Consider the following 24,883-nt stretch of genomic DNA (forward strand, 5'->3'; position numbering starts at 1 on the left):
AAAACACTTCCATTTTACAGTGATTTATGAAGGAGAATCTACCTCTGGGGGTTAGAGGATTTGTATGTAAATGAAGTAAGAAAGGAAGATTTTATATCATAGCCTTTATTTCTAGCAGTACATGTATCAGCATAAAGAGGAGAAAGAGAACACATATCCACTTAGTAGGGAACAGCTATAACCTTCCATGGTACTCGGATGGTAATTGAGGCTGCTATTGTTAATTTAGATGGCAACTGTGTGTAACAGAACTTTGCATATTCTCCTATAGCAGAATCCCCTATTCCTTTACTCCAAAAGAAGCAAAAAGGCCAAAATCTGTCTCAAGTCTCTTCAGTTTTGCCAATCTGCACTATACAAGACAGCATGTTTCAAGTACACGTTAGAGTATGAATCTATATCAAGTATGCCTCAGAAGATGGGAAAGATGGAGGACAGAAGGGAAGATATGGGACAGAAGAGACTGGAGGGAACAGTAGGAAAATGGCTAAATGACTAACATCTGATTTTAAAAAATGTGTAGACGAAAAGAGGGCAAAGAAAAAAGCAGAGTCCCTAATGCAGCCAGACTTAATTTGGATGCCAGTCTTGTTGTTCTGAATGAGCTTTGCCAGTAGGGGGAGTTAATATACCCAACAGTAGTATACATAAAAAACAGAGCTGCTTAAACTCTGGCTTTTAGCCTGCACTAGCTGCTTTTATGCTTGAGACCTGGTGGCTCAGCTGGGTTCTCTGACTCTTCCTGTCAGATGTCAACACAAAGAGGGCAGATGGCCACAATTACTTCCCCTCCCCTGACAGCTACTCAGTGACTGCCTTTTCTCAAATGAAAGAAACAGGGGAGGTAAACGACGAGTCCGAACAAGAAAGCAATGATTAACTGGCAGAGGGAGAGCCTGAAAGTGCCTCAGTACCACCCAGCATAACCTCTATCTCCAGCAGCCGCAAAGCTGCAAACTGCTGAGTGCTGCCTGCTGGTGGAAAAGCAGCTCCTGGGCCTGACACTGGAGCTCTGAGAAGCAAAGCCCACAAGGTGCTGGTGGGAATGGATGCACTTTGTGGGACAAGTACACACTGACATACTGTGTAGCCATGAACTGCTAAACTGTGTATGTTAGTGGCTAAGGTCCTGGCACACTGAGTACCTCAGCACTGGCACAGAGAACTAATCTCTGCCACCAAAAGAACTGGTGCAGATTACTCCTCCTGGAAGTCAGAACCAGATTTTGACTCCATCTCTACTCTTTCTTCTCAAGCAGCACAGCCCTTTTATCTTTCTGGAGTACCAAATTGCAGTCCAAGGGGATAAAAAGACAGAATGAATAGGACAAAACCTTTCAACACCTCCCCTCACCTTCAGACCAGCCATAACCTGCCCTTCATTTTGCTCTTATAATTTAGTACACAAAAGTGATGATGAGCCCTCTATGGCTGTGACAGTTTAGTAAATCTACCATGCCAAGCAGCAGCACCCACAACCATTCTAGGCCACTCTATACCACTTTTCTCCTATATCTGACACTGTGTGTGCATACCTATGTGCTGCTTTGGGCTGTCTAATTAGTATTACTGAGCAAGATGGCCAATTAACCTGACCATAGCATCTATATTGCTCCATGTTTACAAAGACGCCTGCATGGAGTATTAGTGCCTGTTTGAGATTAGTGCTACAAGGCACAGCTATTTTGCACTTTCTATGTAATTTTGATGTCTCACTATCAGATATTTAGGTACAAATCAGGTCGTGAGAAGACAGAAGAAACCTAGTGCAACCACCAACATTTGCAAAGGGCAAATTGTATCAGTTTTCTGAAGGTGCAAAAAAGCAGGCAAGTTTTAAAAAGCTACCTAAAAGAATGTAAAATGAAGATAAAATGAGGGATTATTGAGAAATAGGTTGCTTTAAATCTTTTACTGTCAATGCCTCTCATTACTATAATGTAGCCTGTAGTACCACCTAGTGACTAAAATGAAGGTTACAGTTTTAAATATTAGAAATTATGACTAATATGGATGTTGTTGTAGTGTAAGAGTGAAGTTGGAGCTGTGATGGTCCACAAATGATGAAACCTGACAAAAATTACCTTCATTCAAAAACATGTCTAATCCCATCCCAATTTTCCAACTGGTCCAATGAAATATATCACCCTAACAAATCCTGGTCTCACATAATATAGATGGTAAAATACAAATAATTGCTAACTGGACACATCTGCATGAGACATTTACTGCGCATTTGACTAATTAGCTGTGAAGTAAACATCCTGGAATCTACACATGCACCTTCATTAGGCTGGAATAAACTAATTTACTCCACAGCTGCGCACATGGACACCAGAGAGGCTGGCTGAGATGTGAAGGTGATGCTATTTGGGGGCTGCCTGCTGGCTAGCCCCATCCTGGAGTATTCTTGTGCCCCAGCCAGTCCCTCTGCAGCATACTGAGTTGCGGGGAGCATCCCTGGGCTGGCAGGATGACCCTCCAACCCAGCTCAACATATTGCAACATAATGCACAGGTGCAGACATGCGCTTGGGCAGCAGTAAGTTCTGGAGCTTATTGCAGGGCATTAACAGGCACATGTAGACACACCTGTTGACCTCCACTGTCCCCCTGCTTTACCTGTGACAGGTTAGGGTGCTTTTGGTATCTTTGGGAAACATACCTCATAGTTGTGTTACAGGACTGATTGTGTAGTTTGAGGTATAGGTTAGACAAGGATTTGTTTGGAATAGTTTGGACATGGATGAGCCTGCCTCAGGCAGAGGGTTAAGCTAGACAACCTCTGGAAGTCCCTTCCGGCCCTACTTTCCTATGATCCTGCCAGTGGTACACACATGTTGAAATGAATTATTTTATTAAATTTAATAATATTGCAAAGAAATGGAATCTTTCAACTTTAATGAAACAGAAACCGGTATCAATTGTTAGTATTTTTTATTATTTGAATTACCATCGTGCAGGAGCCCTAGTTATGGCCTAGCAAACTTTTGTGCTAGATGCTGTACAAACACAGACCATTATGTTATTTTAAAATACATTTTGCTTTATTTTAGCTGAGTAATTATATGGAAAGACTGCAACCATCACTTAATAGAATTTAATAGAATGTCAGTACATTACTGCTCACGATTTCTATGATCATTGATACTAACTTTGAGAAAAATGAGGGCGGTTAATATTTAGAAGTGAAGAAGGGAAGGCACATAAACGCTGTCCTCCTTTTGCCTCCTTTCCTCATATCTCTTTATTACTTTTTCTTTTCTCCTACTACGTCTTCACACACAAAGGATTTCCTACCTCTTTTGCTGCAACAACCCTTTACTAGTGACAGAAATGAAGCTCATGCCTTAATGCCCTATCTTCTCTAAATTGCTTCTGGGTCCTGTGAAAATCTACACCCATTTATGCCTATTCTTCCCCTATGTGCCTGCAGGAGGTAGTACCAACAAAACAGAGAAGGGAGAGAGAGAGATATTTTTAGCAACAGGAGAGCAGGTCACAAGGGCTGGGCTGTCCCTTGGAATCCACTCCTGTCAGCAGCCACAGACCTCTGCCTTTCCTTGCACACTGTAATCCTGATTTCCTGTAGCCTGGGGGTTGTATATGTGTGAAAAGTATGAAGGGAGGAAAGGCACACATTATCTGCTATGCATTAGGTCCTAAACCTGTAAGAGCCTACCACCTCCACTGTTTAGAGAAACAGCCAAAAGGGCTGGGCAGTAGGAGTGGGGTATTTCCCAGTTAAGAATAAGCTTGAGCCTGGCTTATCTGCTTATCTCTTCACATCTCACAGGATCCTTCAAAAGATGTGGCAGCACCCTGGTTGAGAATCACTGACATAAATCCTTCACTACTATGATCCTGGACTTTTTTATGTGGGATCTGAGTAAAAGGGAGATAGAACTTCCTGAAATGTGTCCCATAGCTACCCTCTTCATGTTATTAGGTAAAAAAAATGTGGTGATGATTATTAATGATAATGAGATAGAAAAACATAAATCACCCAGCTAGTATTATACGTGGTACCCTGCAAATAGAGTAAGATAAATTTCAAATATTACAACCCAAGACAAGAAAGAGAATATGTGGAATTATTAGTGAGAAAAAGATGGTAGAAAGCTAACAGACAGGACTTTTGTTTTATTTCATCTCTAAATTAAGCTAATGTGGAAGAAGAAAATAAGGTTATGCAAGTAGATTTGTTTTATGCTCACTTATAAACAAAGCCCTGATAAAATTAGCAGTGTGACCTAAAATACAGTGCTACTAGAAAGTCAGAGAGATTGACCAGCCCCTTCAAAGGAATAAGGCACATCTGCTTAAACTCATCAGAAAAACACCAACCTGCACTGGCCGTCCGTCCAGTGCCCGATCAAGTTGGACAGTCAAAAAAGCAGATGCTGTCAATTCATCTTTTGTTGCATGTGTTCCTTGCCTAGGAAGAAACAGAAAGAAACACAGTTGAAGTCCAGTTTCAAAGTAGCCCAAAGTGTATCTTCCAAGCAAAATACCTGGTGCAGCCCTTAAACATGAGTAATTCCACTGGTTTCAGTAGCATTATTCACAAAATCAGAATTTAATAGTATCTATGGAGTGAAGATCAATGTAGTGTGAACAGAACATACCACGTGTAGATGATCTGCCCTTTAGGATAAGTATACAGTATAATATAGCAATCACCACCATAAAATTCTCCGTATGTCTCAGGATCTACAGGGATTCTGCCACTGCTTTCAACACGCCAGATCTAGGAAACCAAAGACAACATTGGAAAATATAAGAACTCATAGGACCAGCCACCAGAGAAATAGTTAAGTGACATCATGTGTTTCCCTCTTGAGCAACCCCTGTTTTCTGTTTGAGATCAGCTTAACTAAGCTGACATCGGGAAATACCAGATGATCTTAAGAGAAGCAGTTTGAAGCATTGTGCAGTGGTGCAGTTTGAAGCATTGTGCATTGAATGGGACCCTGCCAACCAACCAAAAGTGACAGAGTCAATTAACAATATTGTTTCTGTGCCTCAACAGCTTGATCATCACTTGATCTTCAATATCCGGTCTCCACTGATCTCTCTGCAGGTTACGCTTGCTTACTACATCTCTCATCTGTTAGCTACCTGATCATATCTTTTATATCCTGTTTTTATCAAAATACCTGGAACTTTGCTATCAGCTATTTCAATCTGCTGTGTCTACTTTTTTTTTTCCTTAGAGACCTGAAGAAGGGTATAGCAGTACCCAAAAGCTTGTCTATGTCCCTCCCAACTACAAAGCTGGTCCAATAATAGATATCACCTGCAAAAATCCCTGCCTATAACTTATATTAAACCATTAAGTCCTTTCTTTCATCATAGCTCAAGGACAAAACTAGTGAAACATGTCTAAGACCTAAGCTGTGGCTGACTAAAAAAAGTTATTCAATAAGTTGATATCTCAAGCAGTGAGTATTCCACACAAGGAACAAGGAGAATTTTTATCTTGGTCAGCCTACCAGTTAAGCTGGTTCCAAGTATCCTACACTACATCTCTGTTATAGGGGCTGTGATCAAAGGATTTGTATGCCCACATGGATTCCAACAACATAAAAAGGTGCACGACCTCATGAAGTCACCCCTTATTCAAACCTAGAACCTGAGGCAGAGCAGTAGAAGCAACTGCTTCTGTGACAAGCCTCAGAAGCCATGAAGCAGGAGGAGGAAAAATGAATGAAAAAGTGGAAAACGTTACAGTGAATGAAATGCTGGCTTCAGTTACTTCAGTGGGCCAGGATTTTACCCATATACTTTAACTCTCTGGACTGCAAGTAGAGGGAAGGGAGCAATGTTTCTTTTAAATAAGATTCATGTCTAAAGCATTTTTTTAAAATTTGTTAATAAGAACAACCATTCTACTTTTTTATTTGTACTAAGTTACTGATATGGCATTTTCCATGAGCATCAAAACACTCTGCAGAATAATAAACTAACACAGGGATTTATTCACTCCCCCCTCAAATGCTTTTGAGGCATAAAGCTGCTGATTTTAGAAAACAAACAGTAACACTGTACAGTAGTTTAACTCTGCAACAGGAGAGTTGGATTGTAATAAAAAAGACACATTACCTCCACTTTCCCTGAACCATCATCTACCATATTGTGTTGTGCAGCCATTTGTGGAGATTCATGTAACTTGGTAGCATCAAATTCAACCTGTTTAATTCTAGCCACTCTCTCAGTGACATATACCTTCCCAAAGCCAACACTTTGATCTTTATCCTTCCAGTCTCTGAAGAACTGTTTGAAGATTGGAGTTTCACCTCCTTCTGGAAGAACTTGAATCTGAAGTTAAAGAAAAGGGATGAGGGAGGAAAGTCACTATTTTACTAATACAACTGCTTTCAAATTGTGCAGCATAGAGTGAAGCGGAATATTTTTGATAGGTAATTGCTTTACTATTATTGGTTTTGAGAGCCTCTCAAATGAGATGCAACTACTGTGTTCCATGCTCATTTCACCTCTAAGTTAGATTATATTACCTTTATCTGGAGGTAGACAGAATAGTAGCAGATATTAAAAGTAGCACCAATCAATACATCTGCTAACCAAGATCAAGAACTGATGATATCAGGTCTTACCATTGAATATTGGCTACCTATTTACCTCCAAATCTAACTGAAACCCTCACTCATAATTTATAAGGTTCTAAATAAATACAGCCCTAGTTATTTCAGAGTCTTCCTTTTCACTGTAAAAAATCATGAAAGCAGCTACAATATACAGTGGACACAAGGGTTGTTGACCTGGTAAGATCCTGGAAAAGAGAGATCTTAGCAATGGGCCTTCAACCACGGAGCCAAGCTCCTATCAGAGATTAGGTTGGCTTCTTTGAATTCTGATGCACACCCTACCTCCTCGCAAAGGAGTTCCTTAGGAAGGAATGGGCCACATCACATCACTTGGAGTCTGATGCCTGAGACAAGAAGCTTAGGCTAGAGTGTGGAGGGGGTGTTCCATGTATTACCTGAATTTTTTTATTTTGTTAATAAAAGATGAGATATAGAATTGAAGCCAGATACCGAGTGTGTCTACACATGCCCCCATGGTGCAGCTGTTGCTGCACTGTCATGTATTATTTCCTTTAGGAAGCACTAAATGATGGTGCAGTAACAACTGTTACTGCACCATCCTGGCAGCGCAGTTATTTTTAGCCACTATGTTGCTGTAGCAATTCACTACAGCAAGGAGCTCATTTCTGTGTTGCTGTAGTGTTGTCATCACGGTTTGTGCCTGCTGATGCTATATCACCATAGCACATAGCTATGGTGATGTAGCATCTCATGTAGACATGTCCAGTGTGTGGGAAAGATTGAACAAACTGCCTTACTTTAAATGAGGAATAACAAATGTATATGACTCACAAATTTAAGTATCTGAACTTGTGCAAATGTCTCCAGCCTTTTGGATAACTGTGGGTGCATCTACACGTGTGCTTCAATGAGCATTGGCCTATTTTAATGCACATTAAAGCATCACTAAAAAACCATATGCTTTCCCTAATGTGCACTAAAATAGGCTAATGTGCCCTTTTCTAGTATGTCACAATGGAAGTACTGAATGTACATTACATTAGTAATGTACAACAGCAAAAGTACATCAATGAATGTGTAGATGCACCCTGTGAGAGCCAACACTGGAACATCCTGCATCAGTGCTGCTAGGCATATTTTTTAAATGATTTTGATCTATAAATTGAACAAATCTACTGGCCAAATTAATTACTAGACAATGTGCATATGTAATAATTCATCAGTATTGAAAAGAATCTTTCAGTCTCTCATTGTATTATCTCACAAACATCTCATACCTGAGTGTTGGCAGGGTAATTCATTTGCTGTATAAATTCTTCAGCAGTCTTCATGGCTGTCCTTCTCTCTTGTGGGTTAGCATCTTTGCCTGATTAAAATATATAGACAAGATGACAGAGGGAACCCTACTCTTACCTCAAGCTTATATAATTATAAAACTAAAAAGTGAAAGTAGAACTAGTAAAAAACAAAACAAACAAACACACAAACGAAAAACCAAACACACTCTTACCAGGTAAAACTGCCTATATTTCTTGTATTGATTTAGAAAGCAAATGCAAAATTAGTTGATCACTTGCTTATTTGTTTGCACTGATATTTGGCCATGTCATCTGCTACCACTGGCCTCTATCCATTGCTTCTTGTTCAGCCAGAGATTTTTAATACCCCTGAAACACTCTGTGGGATTGTACTGTAGACTGGTTCTGTTCTCCACCATGCCACTACTTACCCCAAAGGCCACATCTGAATTTCCTAAGCCATTCTGCTGGAGCCTTAATACAAGAAAGCAGCCTAAGACAACAGACTTGGTGACTAATAAGGGTTATAGTTTATTATATTGGTAGCACAAGATGGCAAAGTGAGGATGCAAGGAACAGTATGTCATGGGCAGACATACAGCCCTCCTAAACATTTCTCTGCTTGAATGATACTTATGCATTCTGCAGATGATTTTTTTTTCTGTCATCAAGTTTGAAATAACTCCCGGATTGACTCCAGAAGATTGACAATTGACTTGATGTGAGATTTGCTACCGCACATAGTAAAATGAAATGCAAGTGCCACAATTAATTTGTTGAGAATTATGTCTTAGTCAGAAAACAGAGAACACTACTCATTAGCTCTAGCTAGCTGTGAGATATTCTAATATTCTTGACTTTTCAGCAGCATGCTATTACAGGGAAAATGTGCTGTCATCAAAGTTCCACTGTTGCAAGCTCTGAAGTTGGCACAGAAGAATGTTTATAAGGGGAAGACAAAAAAAGGGACTGTTAAAATAATGATAAAAGTTTGTTTTTAAGTGATTCTCAATATACTACCTTGAGCATGGTTTGCACTCTACATTTGGGTCTGAAGTTTTAGCAGTACTGCATGTGTGAATACAGTATATATTCAGTATTAAGCATCCGGTCTCTGGATTTTGTCTCTGGTTGTAATGATTTGATAAGTGAGCCTCTTCCAAGTTCTTTATACTTTTTCATAAATGCTTTATAGAACTTAAGCTTTGAGCTAATACATGCTATGATATACAAGCAGAATATACCCATGAAATGTAGACTGGAACCAGTCCTTGAAATCCTTTACTTATCTGAGCAACATTTTTTTATCTACTGATGAACCTGAGGAAACACTTCATGTGAGACGGGGTTTAAAGGCTACTGTGCATGGACTGTTATTCTCCCATGTGTTTGATGTGTGTTATGTGGGCTTCCCAAGTCCTGGCAGTATAGAATTATGCATCAACTTCCCAAATACCCGAGAAGCAAAGTCATCTCTTACCTTTCCACACAAAGATCTTTTTTGCTGCACCCTGGTCCAAAATGAAACACTCTTCAGACAAAAGCATAGCCCTCAAGAATGGATTTTCCTCTGCAACGACTGATACCTTCATGGACCCGCTTGCATCTGATACCTGATAATGCAGTAATTTCACATTTAAGCAACTGAACCTTTTACTCTCAAATTCATAGATTTTCATATATTTATAGATGCTAGGGGCTGAAAGGGACCTCACAAGATCATCAGGTCCAGCCCCCTGAACTTGGACATGAAAGCAAAGTGTGCATCAAGTTATTTTTAAAGATCTCCAGGGTAGGTGATTGTACCACCTCTGGGGGAAGTCTGATCCAGACCCTAGGCACTCGAATCATGAAGAAGTTTCTCCTTATGTCCAATCCAAAGCTATCTTCAAGCAGTTTGTGTTCATTGTTTCTTATCTTCCCCTGGGGTGCCTTGGTGAACAGATGCTCCCCCAGACCCTGATGTACGCCCCTTATACACTTACAGGCTGCCACCAAGCCTCCTCTAAGTTCTTTTCTCCAGGCTGAACACTAACATGACTTTCAGCTTCTCCTCCTCAGTCTTGCTTGAGATGCATCAGTAGATGCATGCCAATGTTTTACTGGCTTTTCCAGCTATGGCATCTCATTGGTGTCTCATGTTCATTCCATGGTAAATTATAACCCCAAGGTCTCTTTCAGTTGCAGTGCTGGCAAGTGTAGCACCGCCAAGCCTGTGTGTTGTGAACTACTTCTCCCCAGATGAAGCACTTTTCATTTCTCCATGTTAAAGATAAGTAGGTTTTGATTCTCCCACTTTGCAAGTCTGTCCAGGTCAGCCTGTATCCCCAACCTGTCCTCAAACGTGACTGCACCCCCCCCAAATTTGGTGTTGTTGGTGAACTTTTCCAGAACACTTTTAACATTTGAATCCAAATAATTGATGAACACGTTCAAAAGCACTGGTCTGAGTACTAAACCCTGAGGGCCACCACTGCTCACCTTTTGCCATGTTGACTCAGTGCCATCCATTAATACTCTCTGAGTCCTATCTCGGAGCCAGTTACTAGCCACTGGATTGTAAAGTAGTTGAGGCCGCATTTTCCCAATTTTAAGTCAAAGGCCTTTCTGAAATCCAAGTATATGATATCAACCTCGTGAATTCTTTCTTTTAGAAATGACTTGATAAAATCTGTGAGTGACTGAAAAGTAGTGACAGCTAAAGGGATTTTTAAAAGTTTGATTCTTTTCACTTTACAGACAACAGAGGGAGCTATGTTATTACTTTTGTGGTTGGTTTCCTTTCTTACAGATAATTTAATAAATCCTTTTTTCCACCTGCTAGTTAAATATTTTGTTCTATGAATGATTCACAGTTAAAAAATAAGTTCTTCCATGCACCCTATAGGCCCTACTGAATTGCTGAGACTCTTGGGCCTCGTCATCTCACAAGCAATTCCTCCTGTAGCCAAAGGCTCATCGTGTCCTGAACTACAGCTTTTGAGCTAACTATAAATGTGTCCAACCCTAAGATTCATAAATAAAATACCTTTACTCATGAACTACTCTCACGTCATAAGAAATAATTACATTAGGTCTGCTCTGCAACCTGGCTATTGATTCACACCCACAGTTATCAAGAGGTGTCATTATTTGCAAGAGCATAAAAAGGAGATGATTTTTAATGGCTTTTAAAATTCATTCCTTTATTGCTGAATTGGCTAGCAACAACTCTATCGATGTGGTTAAATGTGCCATTCTTCCACTGATCTTTCCTTTGTATTTGAAATAGTTCAATATTTTTTCTAGGTTATGTGATAACCATACATTGTGAAGGCATGACAGACAGCTGCATGATTCAAACCTAAGTTAATTATCATAATGGGATACAGATTTTAAATTTATATAATGAATCTATGCTGTAGATTTGACTATCATTTTTCATCACTATATTCCAGCACACACAAAACTGAATTAAGAGATGTATTTGCAGGATTTGAAAGCAGACGGACAGAAGAGTTCACAGGATCACCAGAATATTTTATGATAGCTAGCTCATTACTATTTAAATACATGTAGAACACTGCATAAGATTACTTTGTTCATAATTAATATTCATACGTTTTACTAAAATTGTCCACAATCCTGCAAAGATGCGAGTGTGTATTCGCCAAGTGTAAGGTTAAGCATGGACCAGTTTTTACAGGGCTGGAATAATAAATAAGAACTGGATATACATAGTTTTGAGAGCGGGAACACAGCAAGAAATCATGAAGGAATCATTTCAGAACTTTTGGAATAATGCTAAAAATGACTGTTTTCAGTTAGGGGAAGAGTGGAATGCGTTTATAAGTCCAACTTTGGTCAGCATTGAATTCTGGACTCTTTCTATCCCCATAGAAGTTTAAAGGAGACAAGAGAGTCTAGATTTCAGTGCTGAATAGACCTGGTCTTATAAATACATTTCACTCTTCACACAACTGAAAACAATCATTTTTATCATTATTCCAGAAGTTCTGAAACTTCATAACTTTTCAAGCCTCACCCTTTCCCCTCCTCCAAATAAACCAAAATAATTATAGGTGTCTAATTAAGTGGCCAAATAAAGAAAAGAAATCAAAGACAAAACTATTAATGAAGAGGAATATTTAATCTTTAAATATTTTTGTGACATTGAAAAAAATATTAAAAATTTCCATTAAACAACAATTTACAGAATTCATTTATTCATAGTCAAAAAAGCCCATTTTTCTTGTCCAAAAAAAAGTTTTGAAAGAAAAATGTTGATTAACTCTATCACTGATTGCTATGACATATACGAAGAGTGATGGCTCTCTATTAGTTCGTCCCACATGATTTGTTGTAAAATGTATTCAGTAAATATCCCTATATTTTGAATAACTTATTCAAAATGTTGTTACAATAATTCACTCATCTTACAGACTGAAATATTCTTAAAGCTCAATTTGAGAATATTTGGAAAGAGGAGACAATTGCATATTTTCCAAATACTCCCCAAAATTTTCCAGAAAAAACACTTCTTCTAATACTTACACTTGGGAAAGGAAGTATATTTGTAGACTTTTACATAGGTTATATAACATAATAAACTCTAGAAGAATACCATGCTTTAAGCAAAAACAGTATCTAAGAGAGGATATTAGGTGACAACACAGGGAGCTGTCCTGATATCTTTGCAATTGTTTTGGTTTCTTTTCTTGCAACTAACTTAATAAATCCTTTTTTCCCACCTGCTAGTCAAATATTTTATTCTATGAATGATTCAGAGTTAAAAAATAAGTAAATTCTTCCATAGGCTGCATAGATCCTACTGAATTGCTGAGACTCTTGGGCCTCATCACCTCCTCCTTCAAGCATCTTTGAAGTTAATGGCAAATCCCCGTTGATTTAAATGGAGCCACAATTTCACCCTAACTCCTTCTCCCTGTTGATAATTATTCTGCATTTTTATCGGCTTAACATTAAGCCAGTTACCTTTAATTCCTATGGGGAAGGAACAGCAAAGCAAATAGCATCACACTCAAACTTTTCAGGATTTTCATTGGTAAATACCAAGTACATCTTAAATTGTGTTAGAGTAACTAAATCATGACAAGCCATGCTCTTGATTTGAAAATATTTCACAAAACCTAATTTAAAAGTTATTAACCATTCCACCCATGTCTTGTAGTTCATAAACCATAATAGAAACATGTTATAAAAGTCTCTCAAGTGATGCAATATCCTGGCTCTGGGCCATAGTTTTGCTAAAAAAAAAAAGTTCTGAGCCAAACAATGTAAAAAAAATATGGCTGTACTGAATTCAACTGAGTTCTAGTGATTAACACCTTATGAAGCTCTGGCTCACTGAGTTCAAATTGACACAATTGGGATTCAGGGCCTAAAACCAGAATGTAGCAGATTTAAAGATACTGCATATATGACTGTTGTTATTTCAAGTGTATCTAGCTGCAAAAGTGGGAAAATTAATTGCTTACCATATAAAGTTTAGCAATTCTTCTGTTCATAATATCAGCTGTCTCATCACCATCTTCATCACCCTCAGGAAGAGATGGTTTGGCCCCCAGAACCTGTATACCAAAAGAACATGAATTTTTGCAGAGGCAACACAGACTCCTTTGGTAAGGATATTTACGTATTTTAATGCTTTGAGTCTTGGTAATCTCTGTACATAACTATGAACAATCAAATATACCACCCATGCGCTGACTAGCCTGTTGGCAAATATACAGGTATGTTTTCAGCAGCAGTATCAGTATGGTATGTCACTTATCTACAGACAGTCTTTCCCCATGTGTCAAGTCCTGTAGGTAAGCTAAGAAGGTAATTTGTTCAGAGAGAGAAAGATTGTGGAACAAGTAAGAAACAACTTATTTTTCCCCACATTTTCACTGCTCTCTGTGATTAGGGACAGGAATTGCACATAAGCAATCAAAGACAAAAGTGACTGGAAACCAGTTTACACCCGTAACAGAACAGAAGTGCAGCACACACAGACTAGTTTCAAAATGGCCAAAGCTGGTTTAAGATAAACCTGGATGGATGTAGTATCGGACTTAACTGATTTAGGTTGAACCAGTCTATCAAACTTCTGTCCCAGATCCCCTCCCAACTTTAAGTTACCTGCAGTCCTCCAGCATCCCAAAATGCTTTGTGCCTCCCCCCACAAACTCCCTCGTTCCATGGAGCTTCACTAGAACTCAACTGAGCATGGCTGCTTTGAGCCGTCAGCCAGAGGTAGGAAGCGGGGGGGCAAAGGGAGCACACATAGCTCAGGAATTTTCTATTTTAATACAACAGCCCCAGTGCTCAGCAAAAGGAAGGACTGGGCTCCTTATAAGTCCAGGGAATGGCAAGCACCTGGCAACAGGCACCCAGTACAATTTCCTGCACTAAAGCTGGGCCATTTGCTAGAGCTCCAAGGGCTGGATCATTTAAAATTCTAATTTTGTGCTCCAAAGTACCTTCAGGCCTTCCCTGCATGGTATCGTCTACAAATTTAGTGTACTCTTTATTGCTTGACCCAAAGCATTAATAAAAATATTGATGTATACTGGAACCACGGCCATCCCTCACAAAATTCCACTTGTTACATTCTTTTAGTTTGATTGAAAACTAGTGATTACTGCTCTTTCAGGACAGTTTTCCAATCAGCTGTGCATCATCTGAGAGTCATTTCCTTTAGCTTATATGTCCCCAGTTTGCTTATAAATCTGTGAACCAATGACAAAAGCCTCACTGAAGTCATGACATAGCACATCTACTTCTTCCTCCCTACCCATAGTGCCTGTTACTCTGTCAAAGAAGGAAATTAGGTTGGTTTCACGTGATTTATGCATAACACATCTATGTTGACTATTTCTTATCACCTTGAAGTTACATTGACTAAACTGTATTTCTCAGCATTCTCCTCCTTTCTCTTTTTTCCCCCATTTTTAAAGGGAGGCTTGACCTTCTTCATCTGTCTGGAACCCCCACTCATTCTCAAAGATATCTGCCAACAGTTCTGAGATTACTTCAAATTTACTCAAAGGTAAATTTCTTCAGTCCCGATCAATTTGAAAAAAATTACCAAATACATCCTGTCTCTGACCTGTTCTTTCCCTTTCCTAGTCTAAGTTCTTATCTCTTTATCGCTATTGTGTTAGTTATCCAATATCCTTTAAATTTTGTGGTGAAGACTGGCAGAAAAAAATAAATATACAACAGGCTCCATAGTGTTATCCATTTTATCTATATTAATTTTCCATCTTCACACCCCCCCACAAAAAAAACCCCCAAAAAATCACACTTTACTGGAAGTTCTTTACTGCAACCTGGATCCATGTGATCTGTATAGATCAGGTGCTTTAGTGGGGCTTTTTAGTGCTTTTAACTAAGCCATATCAATCAGCTATTCGATAAAGGCACCAAAAAAGCTCCACTAAAGTACCCAATCTATACTGATACTGGGTGAGCCCGGCCCCACTAACACGCTGCCCAGTGCGGATTAAGATTTATTGGAGGCCCCCCACCAGGTGAGGGCAGGTTGCCTCTCCCCAACCAGGGGGCTGTGGCTGGATCCGCCCAGCCTCCTTGGTACATCTGGGGTGAGCCAGGGGGCACAAGTACCACTGAGGTGAAAATGGCCTCGGCCCTGGCCCAACTCAGCCCCTCTGCACAGTAGGTGTCACACAGCTGGGGCTGTGGTCCAGCACTGCTGCAGGCTGGGGATGGAGCCAGGGTCAGGGCACAGGCTCCAGGTTGCCCACCCATCCTCTGTCAGCCTCAGCAGGGTGGGCTAAGAGCTGCCATCCCATCCTGTCCCAGAGATGCTGGAGCTGGTGGCCACTCAGACAGCTGCAGATGGTCCTGGGAAGCTGCCATCACTCACAGGGAACTCTGCACCCACCCCTAGCCCTGGCCTGGCCAGAGGGGAGGAGGTGCACACTGCCCACCCTGGATGACTACAGTCAGGATGTCCACCTGATTGGTGGGGGCCTCTGGGCCCAGGCCCCACACATTAATCTGCCTCTAACACTCCCTCTTCTTGGCATGTGCTGGGCTCAGAATGGGGGCATGTGGAATTTAAGTAAACCGTCATTTTTTTTTTGTTTTTTTTTAACGTCTACAAGCAGCCCTTATGTACTAAATAAATAGATAGTAAGCATACTCCAAAAGGCCCTACTTTTGGAGACTATCAGATAAATATTTGTTATGTGGCTCAAAGTAATGCCACTCCAGGGCAGGATTATCTCTGATCTATGAAACCCAGCTTATGTTGCACTTAGGTGTAGCCACTCTAGGCTATACTCTAGTGTAAACACCCAACCCAACCCACACCCCGGCTAGCCTGATTCAGGCTCATTGTCCTCCTGCCACCACTCTTCCCACCTACTTGTAGCTCCTGCATTATCTGCCCCAGAGGAGCAGGCAGGGAAGGGTTAACCTGGCTGCCCAGCCCCACTTGTGCTGCTCTTTGGTGGGCTCAATATTTGATTCAATATCTATGTAATCAAGCATATGGATAGTCAAATTTTAAAAAAAGCTTCTTGTTGACATAATCTCAGGCTAAATGACTGTCAATATTTGATAATAGGGAAGCTGCACTAAGAATTCAGTTACAAAATGTTTGGACAAAAAATATCATAAATATTTAATAAAAGTCATCAGCCATCTGTGAAGTTTCTGACTTGGCAACACAAAATGATGCAAAGCCTTGGTGGATGCAACTGAACCAAGTTAACTTCAAGTATTTAATTTCTAACTCGCTGAAAACACAGAAACAGGTGAGTTGTTCCCATGTGCTCTTTAATAGCTAGAAGTCAGCACTACTTGGATTATGGCTGCAAATGTAAAGGCAGTTAAAATAAGTGGGCATACATTTTCTGAGTAGTGTGTTACAACACAGATGAATGACTTATGAAAGCCAGTGTATAGCAACATCTCCATGAACTGCTTTGAATATGTTCCCCTTCCTATGCTTTCATACTAAACTGCAGGCTTCAAAGCTGAAGAGCCTGTGATGGGTTATGACCTTTGGGTTAGTGACAAGAGGTGAGACAGCAGACATGTTTCTTTACGTAAGCAGACAAGGTGCATATCTGAGGCTGTATAAAACTGAAATATCTTTGAAGGTCTAGACCAGCGCTTCTCAATCTTTTCGTATCCAAGGCACCCCTCCAAAAATGCCAACTCAACTCTTCATTTTAACCTGTTTTTTTTTTAATATGTAAACATAATAGAGGAATTCTTCTGTTGCAAAGAACTCAGAAAGACCATAACAGAACAGATTGTTTTTTAATGCAATGAATTCCTATTTTCAATTTCTGGGTTCATCTTGTGCAACAGTGAGTGGCACCCCATAGCACACCTGAAAGTCTCAGAACACTCCAGGTTGAGAATCACGATATGAACAATGAAGGGCTACTGTAAGATCTTCTCCCACTCATGTTAATACTTCTCTTTTGATTCATAGGGCATGTGCAGTACTGTCAACAGACCTCTTTACATACAAACCCAACTGTGCTAAAGATGCAACAGCGACAGATATTTGTTTGTGCATGATTACCACACAGTTTCATCCAACCATATAGATGGGAACTATTTTTGCCTCCAAAATCTTGCTTTAGTTTTGCTACTGGTAGTGGCATTGAGGCTAAAGGGGGGCTATGATTTGCTGTCATAGCCTCCTGGAGATGTGGCATTTTCACTGACGCTTGTTAGGATAAGACTTCCCCAGACAAGAGCACCCCCCCAGGACCAAATGGGATCGATCATTGGGTGTAGCTGCCGTGGACTGTCGATAGGCAAACTCACAACAAGCTGGAATTACAGTGAGACATACCTGAGTCTTACAAGTAGCAATGTTTTTCTGGTTATATCTTTTAGATGGGGGTGGGGTGGATATTTCACAAACTTATAGGCCCCAAATACCCTTTCTCCAGTCTGGGAAAACAGCAGCTATAACTTCTGCTAAATACTAGGTAGAACAATTATGTTTAATCCCATCATATACATGTGAAAATGGTCACTTGAACAGGAAGAGGGGAGGAACCCAGGGACACAGAAGTTATAAGAGTGACATAGGCTTTGACAGCATTTAAACAGGAAGGTAACATCTCTTCAGAGTGACCTTACAACAGTACCTGACACACAGGTATTCAGAAAGGCCAATCCAGGTATGAAAAAATGCAATGGAATTGGGATAGCAGTAGAAACTATGCTGTGTTCAAAACAGATTGAAGTAACATTATATGCCATTTGCAAGAAGAACGTTGTTATTGGGATGCAAAAAAGTTTATGCTGAAAAAATTCAGTTATTCTCTTTCCCCATGAAGGAATGAGAACCTGTCCAATTCTTTATGAATATAAGGTAGGGTAGTGATGCACCTTATAGACCAACTGAATCAGAGCCTTTGTGAGCATGAGTTTACTTCATCAGACACATCTTGCTCATGAAAACTTATGCGTCTCTGATTCAGCTGGTCTATAACATCTCTATGCTGCCCTATACAAGGAAAAAAACAACAGAAAAGGGGGCGAAGACTTTAGATGGGAGAAGGGAAGAAGGGTGGATGCCATTCCCTTCATGGGGAAAGGAGTAACTATAGTTTTTTAGCATAAGCTGTTTTTTATCCACATAAAAACATCCCTTGTGCAAACTGCATATTATGTGACATAAATTTGTTTTGAAAGCAGCATAGTTTCCACTGCCATCCTAAAGTAAGCCACTATCCTTGAAGTAAGCCATGGTTTCATCTCTCATTTAGTCAGTCAGTGGAGGTGCATCTCTAGCCGGCCTTCTCTCTGACTTCAGACTAACACACCTAACTACTAGGCTTTTGCGAAGCGGCTAGTATTTGCTTCTGATTCAGACAATTCGGGGGACAGTGATTTGATTCAGTGATTCGAATCCATGTTCCGAATTGATTTGGCCAAATCACACAGACCCATCCCCAGCCCACTCTAACAAGTCCGGCAATGGCTGCGCTGCCCACCCCAGCTCCCAGCACTTTGGAAAAAAAAAAAACCCAACTCACCAGGTGCTGCTGGGCAGGGGGTGATCCCCACTGCCCCCCGCCTCCCCCCCCCGTCCCAGCTCTGGCCCTTTAAGAAAAAAAAAAAAACAGGATAACCTCAGGCCTCGCTGCTCCTGCCCAGTGGGGGATGATCCCTGCTGCCCCCCACCACATGGGGGGCTCTTGCAGAGCCCCTCGAAGCGCCAAGGCTACTGCAGAAGTGGTGAGTCCTGGGGTTTTTTTCAAAAAAGCCCCTCTCTCCCCTACCTCCTACTTATCAGCTCTGAGTCCAGTTGCAGCAGGCAGGGACTGTCCGGATCAAAGCTCTCTGAATCTTTTCCGAAGATTCGGAGAGCTTCAAATCGATTTGGACCTTTAATTGGTCCCCTGATTCGATTTGGATTTGGAGATCTGGCCACCGAATCAGGCCAAATCTTTTCTGAATTGAATCAGCATCCGAAGCTTTGCTCCACCCTACTAACTAGCCCTACTGACTCTCCCTGTTACTGGTATAAATTATGCTAGTATAAAGTTATAATGGTATAAAAAGTTGTACCAGTATAAATATTTTGGTAAAATATGTTACAAAATATTTTAGTAATATTTTCACTAAAATAGTTGTACTTTTATAAAATCTGTGCGTAAGTGCAGACTTAAAACAACCATAAAATGTTTATACTGGGTCTTCAAGGCTTGATAAATCATGTTTACCTCAGGCTAACAGGAACCATTTTCAACTTATGCACAAACCCAGTTCCCTAACAAATTAAAATCTAGTGTTGACAATAGCATACAACACATGTCCTGTCTCCTTTATTGCTTCTCTGAACTGCAAATGACAACAAAAGTCCTTTGGCACAGCCAGCTGGCTAGAATTAATTTAGGATGAGTGACAATTTTATCAATAAGATTGTGAAGTTTTTATTAAAACTTTTGTATGACAGAGATAACAGGTTAGCAGGAATTTGATTGTATAATTAAATTAGCCTATGCTTAGTTAGATTGCTATTCCTCACGCTGCTTCGTTTTCTTCTCAGCGTGGGTCCTCAAATGGAAAACTACTCATCACTGAGGTTATTATAGCAGCGGCAGAGAAAGGTTTAGCTAAAGGATACTGATTTCTCAGCAGAGAGCCCTAATGAAATAATTTAAGTTAATGGTGAGTTCTAGTGAAACAGAATGGTATGGCTCTTGGTTATCTTGGCTTCATAATGGAATTTATGGCAGGGCAGCTAGCAATGTAAGATCTGTGTCACAGATCTGGTCAAGCTTCATCTGACCAGATGCTCACCAGTGTGACATCCTAAACCACTGGGCCTGATCTTCCTTAGATTCTTTCAGAATCTGAACAGTACTATCTTTGAATTGGCATTTCTAGGTAGACTCTTAGGGTGCAGATAGCTCCTTCCCAGAGCTCAACCCCATGCATGCTACCCTGGGTCCTGTGCTAATCTGTCAGACTCCTTATGTGTAGGGTGACAGTATTTCAATATTGTCAAATGGTATGTGCCACTCTCTGCCATGTTCACTGTATCTGAACAAGTTGGTGAGTGCTGTGGGGAGTGAAATGAACTACAGTGCATCAGAGCAGCCCCCCTGCTTATGTACAGGCACCCACAGAGCTGGGATTTGCACAAGCTTTATGAACCATTTTTCTTTACTCAACAGGAGAGGAAATACACAAATAATATATAAATAAATTATAAATAAAAAAAATCATTAATTCATTCCGCTGCCACTCTGAAGTGTTCTTTGGGCCACATTCAGCTGCTCTAGCGTCCTGTGCAGATCATGGTTTGATAACTGAGGCATGGTATTTTTTCAGTTCAGTTCACCTTCTCTGACCCTAGTCAATCAGGCTGTCAAGCCAACACTTCACTCTCCATTCTCCCACTGTAAAAACATGTTTACGTCATATTCTGCCCACAGTTTTCTCTATGAATGCCTATGTATCTTTTGGATTGCTTATTTTTTCTGGTAATTTTACCCTACCTAAGATTCAGCTACCTGCAGAGATATTTCAAGCAAACTAGTTCTTTGCTCAGACAATCTCTTTAGCATATCCACTGCATTGCCCAGGTAGATGTATTCAAATGTCAGTAAATAACAATAACCTCAATAGATTGCTCACCCACCCTAGACATAGCTACCACACACACATGCACATACAGACACACAGATTTTCTTTCTCTCCTTCCCCACCTCTCTCTCTTTATCTTGATCATTTACTCCCCACACCCAGCAAGAGTTTTCAGAAAAAAGTAAATTTGGTACAGTCAGGTAACAAGCAGCTCAAGATGCAACCAGTAAACCGAATCACAGAATATTTTTTAAATAAAATGCAGACATGCTCCAGGTTCTCAACAATCTGATCTTGCAAAACTCCCAAGCAGCCCCAAGGATTGGGCCCCCTAATTAGAGTATGGGTCATTAACAAGACAACTACTATTCTAGGGAGCTTAATAGACCTTTACTTATCTTGCTGACACACAAAAGGAAATGTGATCTCCCTGAAAATACTTGAAGATTGGCTCAGGAATTGCATCCTGGATTCCTTTACTGTGAATGGGATGGAGTAGAAGCCACCTGCATCATTCTGAAGACAGGAGAGGAACCACTGAATCCAAGGGGGTTGCCCTGAAGACAACAAGGTCTGTGGATGGTGGGGTTTAGCATTTGGAAAAATGCTGGATGTCAATGACTTTGTCGATCAAGACACAGTTTGAGGTTTTAATTAAATTTTGAATTTGTTTTGATTTTTGTGGATTCTTAGTAGGAGAGGCGTGTTTTGTTTTGTTTTTGTTTTTCACAGCTATTTTGTGCAACTCAACCTTGTACAAGTGGTATTGTTTGTGGTTAGCTGCCCTGCTGTTGGGTGCCATCTGCATACCTGTATCCTGTGGCAAATTAAAGATAATAGTAGTTTACCCCTCAGTGAAAGGTCCTGCAATTTAGGAGAGGGGGTACAACCAAGGCAGTTAACATGAGGTACCTGATAAGGCCTTTCAAGAATCTGCACCCTCATTTACCTCGTATATGGTAATTTCTGGTGCGTGTTCAAGCCCTTAGCCATCCTCGGTGTCTTTGTGTAGGCAAGCCCACAGTGTGCATCTACCACCATTCTAGATGGTGCAAATTACAAGGCTTTCTGTAACAAAGCCAAACCAAAAAAATAAAATAAAATAAAAGGTGAGAGTTATAGAAGAGGGAAGAGGAGGAAAAAAAAGAAAAGGAGCAAGGTTACATGCATAAATGCCAGGAACAAGAACCTTGAAAAAATACATCTTCACAAAACAGATAAATCTAACAATAGAGGTTTTACATCTTGAAATGCAGGCAGTGGATCCTAACAAAGTGGATATTGATTTAATGGGAACACAAAGATTATGGGGCATTGAGAAGCTGACTGGACCAATGAGTTGAACAAAAGGACACCTAAACAAGGAAGTGTGAACTGCATGAAAGAATGGGTCAGGTGAAAGTTAATTAAGGCAGTCCACAGCAACAGAACCAGTTTTGTAGAGTTGAACTTGTTAACTTTAGTACTCTGTTTGTGTTTCTCCTTACTACTGCTAATTTGGGTTAGGTTTCTGGACTGAAACTGAGCTATTTGTTATGGCTGTGATCCAAAGTGTCCCATCTCAGAAAACTCAAAGATCTATCACTACATACAAAAATCAAGATAAAGAGAAAAAAAGGCAGCTCTGCTCTGTCACATGGGTTAGTTCAAGTTGGCAGGAAGTTATATCTGCCACATGGGTTTGATAATATTTTTCTGCTCTATATATTTTGAAAAACTGCGGGATTAGTCATCTGTTATTTATTTTCTCACTTGACTCAATGATATTGGAATTACAAACTACTTAATGTCATGGTTTTGATGCCCTCCTGATTCACACAGGTCTAGTTCCACTGAGAGGCACTCATGCATACTGATGAGAACAAATCTTAATGCAAAAGATTTACTTTGAATTACAAAAACTCTGTAGACTCACCTGCACTTAGCAGTTTATTTATTCATTAATTGAGAGGCATGCTACAGAGTACATACTTCTACAATAAACATTGCCCAAGTTCAATTCCAGGGTTTTGCATTAAGAGAAAATCTCATTACAGCAAATAATCATTTACTACTAGCTCTTAACACAAGTAGTGAGGGATTAAGAACTCTACCCCTTCCTTGTATGGCCACAATAAAAGCACCCAAATTATAGCTCTGGGGAGATGGAAGCAACTATGGAGAAATGACTCGAACAAAGATGAGTTATCATACCCCCACCATACTCTCATTATGGACAGGGGAACTAAGAAAGGGTACACATAGGTCAGAATTCCTTCTATGAGCTCCTTCTAGGACAGCAAAGAACTTCCTGAATGCAGCATTCCCCAATTGCCTATTCAAAACTATTAGTAACTCATTTGATTTCCATGAGTAAGATCTTACTACTAGAGGTGCACTGATGCATTGGTCCAAGATCGGACTGGTACCAGTATAAAGAAAATTGGCTGCATCGGAAATTGGCTTGATGCAGCCAATAATTTGTGTGTGCACAGCCACAGCGCAACACTCAGACAGTGAGAAGCAGAGCCCTGCAGCATGGAGAGCTACCTCCAGCTGGTGAGTCCATTGTAGTGGAAGGAGAGGTGGGGAGGGAAGGGAAGTACAGGGCCAGATCAACACCAGCCCCACTGCGTTGAGGGAGGGGCAGGGGTAAGTGCTGCCCGGGTGGGGTGGATGCGGGATGGAGCCACGGCTCGTTGGGGAGGGGGCAGCTTGCACCACTGTAGCTACTCCAGGGGGAAGGGGTAGGTGTCCCCAGATCTTCATGGGGCGGGGCGGGCAGGTAGGCGGCAGCTGCAGGCTGGAACCGGGGCTGCACCGCGCTCTTCTCACTGGTGGCTAGACTCAGGGCAAGGCTGCAGAGGGGGCTGCAGCCATCCCAAACTTTGCCATAGCTCCCTCCCAGTGCCATTGCCCCTACACACCTTGTGCAGCTCCGGATCTTCCTAGTATGTGGGGTGAGGAAGGGGTTGAGTTGGGAAAAGCTAGGGCTGTGTCAGGCATGCAGCAGCAGCACTGGGAGGGAGCTATGGCTAAATCTGGGGTGACTGCAGCCCCCTCCATAGCCCCCCTCCAAACCCAACTGAACTCCAACTAGCTTTGAGCATCAAGGACAATAAAAAGTTCTTTTTCAGATATGTGGGGAGCTGGAGGAAAAAAAGGGCCCCTGCTGAGGAGAGCCCAAGTCCAGCCCACCCGCCCTGCCTGTGCAGGTCCAAGGGCACCCCCCGCTCCATGCCCTCCTGAGGTGAGCACAGCGCTGGGAGCCACCCTCCCCCACCCCGACAAGCCACAGCTCTGTCCTGCACCCCGCCCAACCCCAGTTGGGCAGCACCTACTTCTGTCTCATCCGTCACTGTGGGGGGAGGGTTGAGCTGCTCACTGTCATGCCCCCTCCCTGCCCCCTCCCCTTCTATCACAATGGACTTACCAGCTGGAGGCAGCTCTCCATGCTGTATTGGAAATCGGATTGGTATCGGCCGATATGTCCCCTGAAAAACTGGATATCGGTATCAACCCCAAAAATCTTTATTGGTGCACCCCTAGTTACTACGCCTTTCATGACAATCACTTGAAAACCCTGTAGGCTCAGCCCCAAATTAAAACCAATGTGTGGCTGCATCATAGAAGTAGTTCTAAAGGGGAAAAGAGATAGTAATACTCTCTCTGTACCCCTCTTAGCAGCCAGCTGGGTAGGGAGGCCAAGACTCCTCTTGTTTCTCCTTACATTACTTTTGGATGCAGCCTAAAAAAAAAAAAGAGTAAAGGGAGTCTGGCAGGAGCTTACTTTGGGTCTGAGCTATTGTGTACTGTGAAAATGGATGGTCCTAAAACTGCACAAGGTTGAAGAATCAAAGCTAACAGAAGAGAGTAAGACATTTTTTCTCCCCCAATCTCCTCCAAATTATCAGTAGCTATTATTTGCCAGAGAGCACTCCCCCAAGTGTAACCACTG

At 41.1% G+C, this 24,883-nt stretch overlaps 1 protein-coding gene across 2 annotated transcripts in view; it reads right to left on the minus strand.

The window, feature by feature from the left end:
- SCIN (scinderin) overlaps positions 1-24,883 on the minus strand; it is a 90,679-nt gene that overhangs the window by 9,551 nt on the left and 56,245 nt on the right. Inside the window, exons 5-10 of one of the 2 annotated variants that reach the window (XM_090046895.1) lie at positions 13,344-13,436; positions 9,347-9,479; positions 7,846-7,934; positions 6,228-6,320; positions 4,628-4,749; positions 4,347-4,437 (exon numbers count right to left, since the gene is read on the minus strand). In XM_090046895.1, coding sequence (XP_089903021.1) covers positions 4,347-4,437; positions 4,628-4,749; positions 6,228-6,320; positions 7,846-7,934; positions 9,347-9,479; positions 13,344-13,436 — 621 coding nt within the window. Of the gene's footprint in view, positions 1-4,346; positions 4,438-4,627; positions 4,750-6,104; positions 6,321-7,845; positions 7,935-9,346; positions 9,480-13,343; positions 13,437-24,883 lie in introns of both variants that reach the window. The other variant, XM_090046894.1, reaches the window with a different exon arrangement.

This window comes from Crocodylus siamensis, chromosome 5 (assembly GCF_052110815.1).
Source record: "Crocodylus siamensis isolate JL-2025a chromosome 5, ASM5211081v1, whole genome shotgun sequence".
Classification (NCBI taxonomy): Eukaryota; Metazoa; Chordata; order Crocodylia; family Crocodylidae; genus Crocodylus; species Crocodylus siamensis.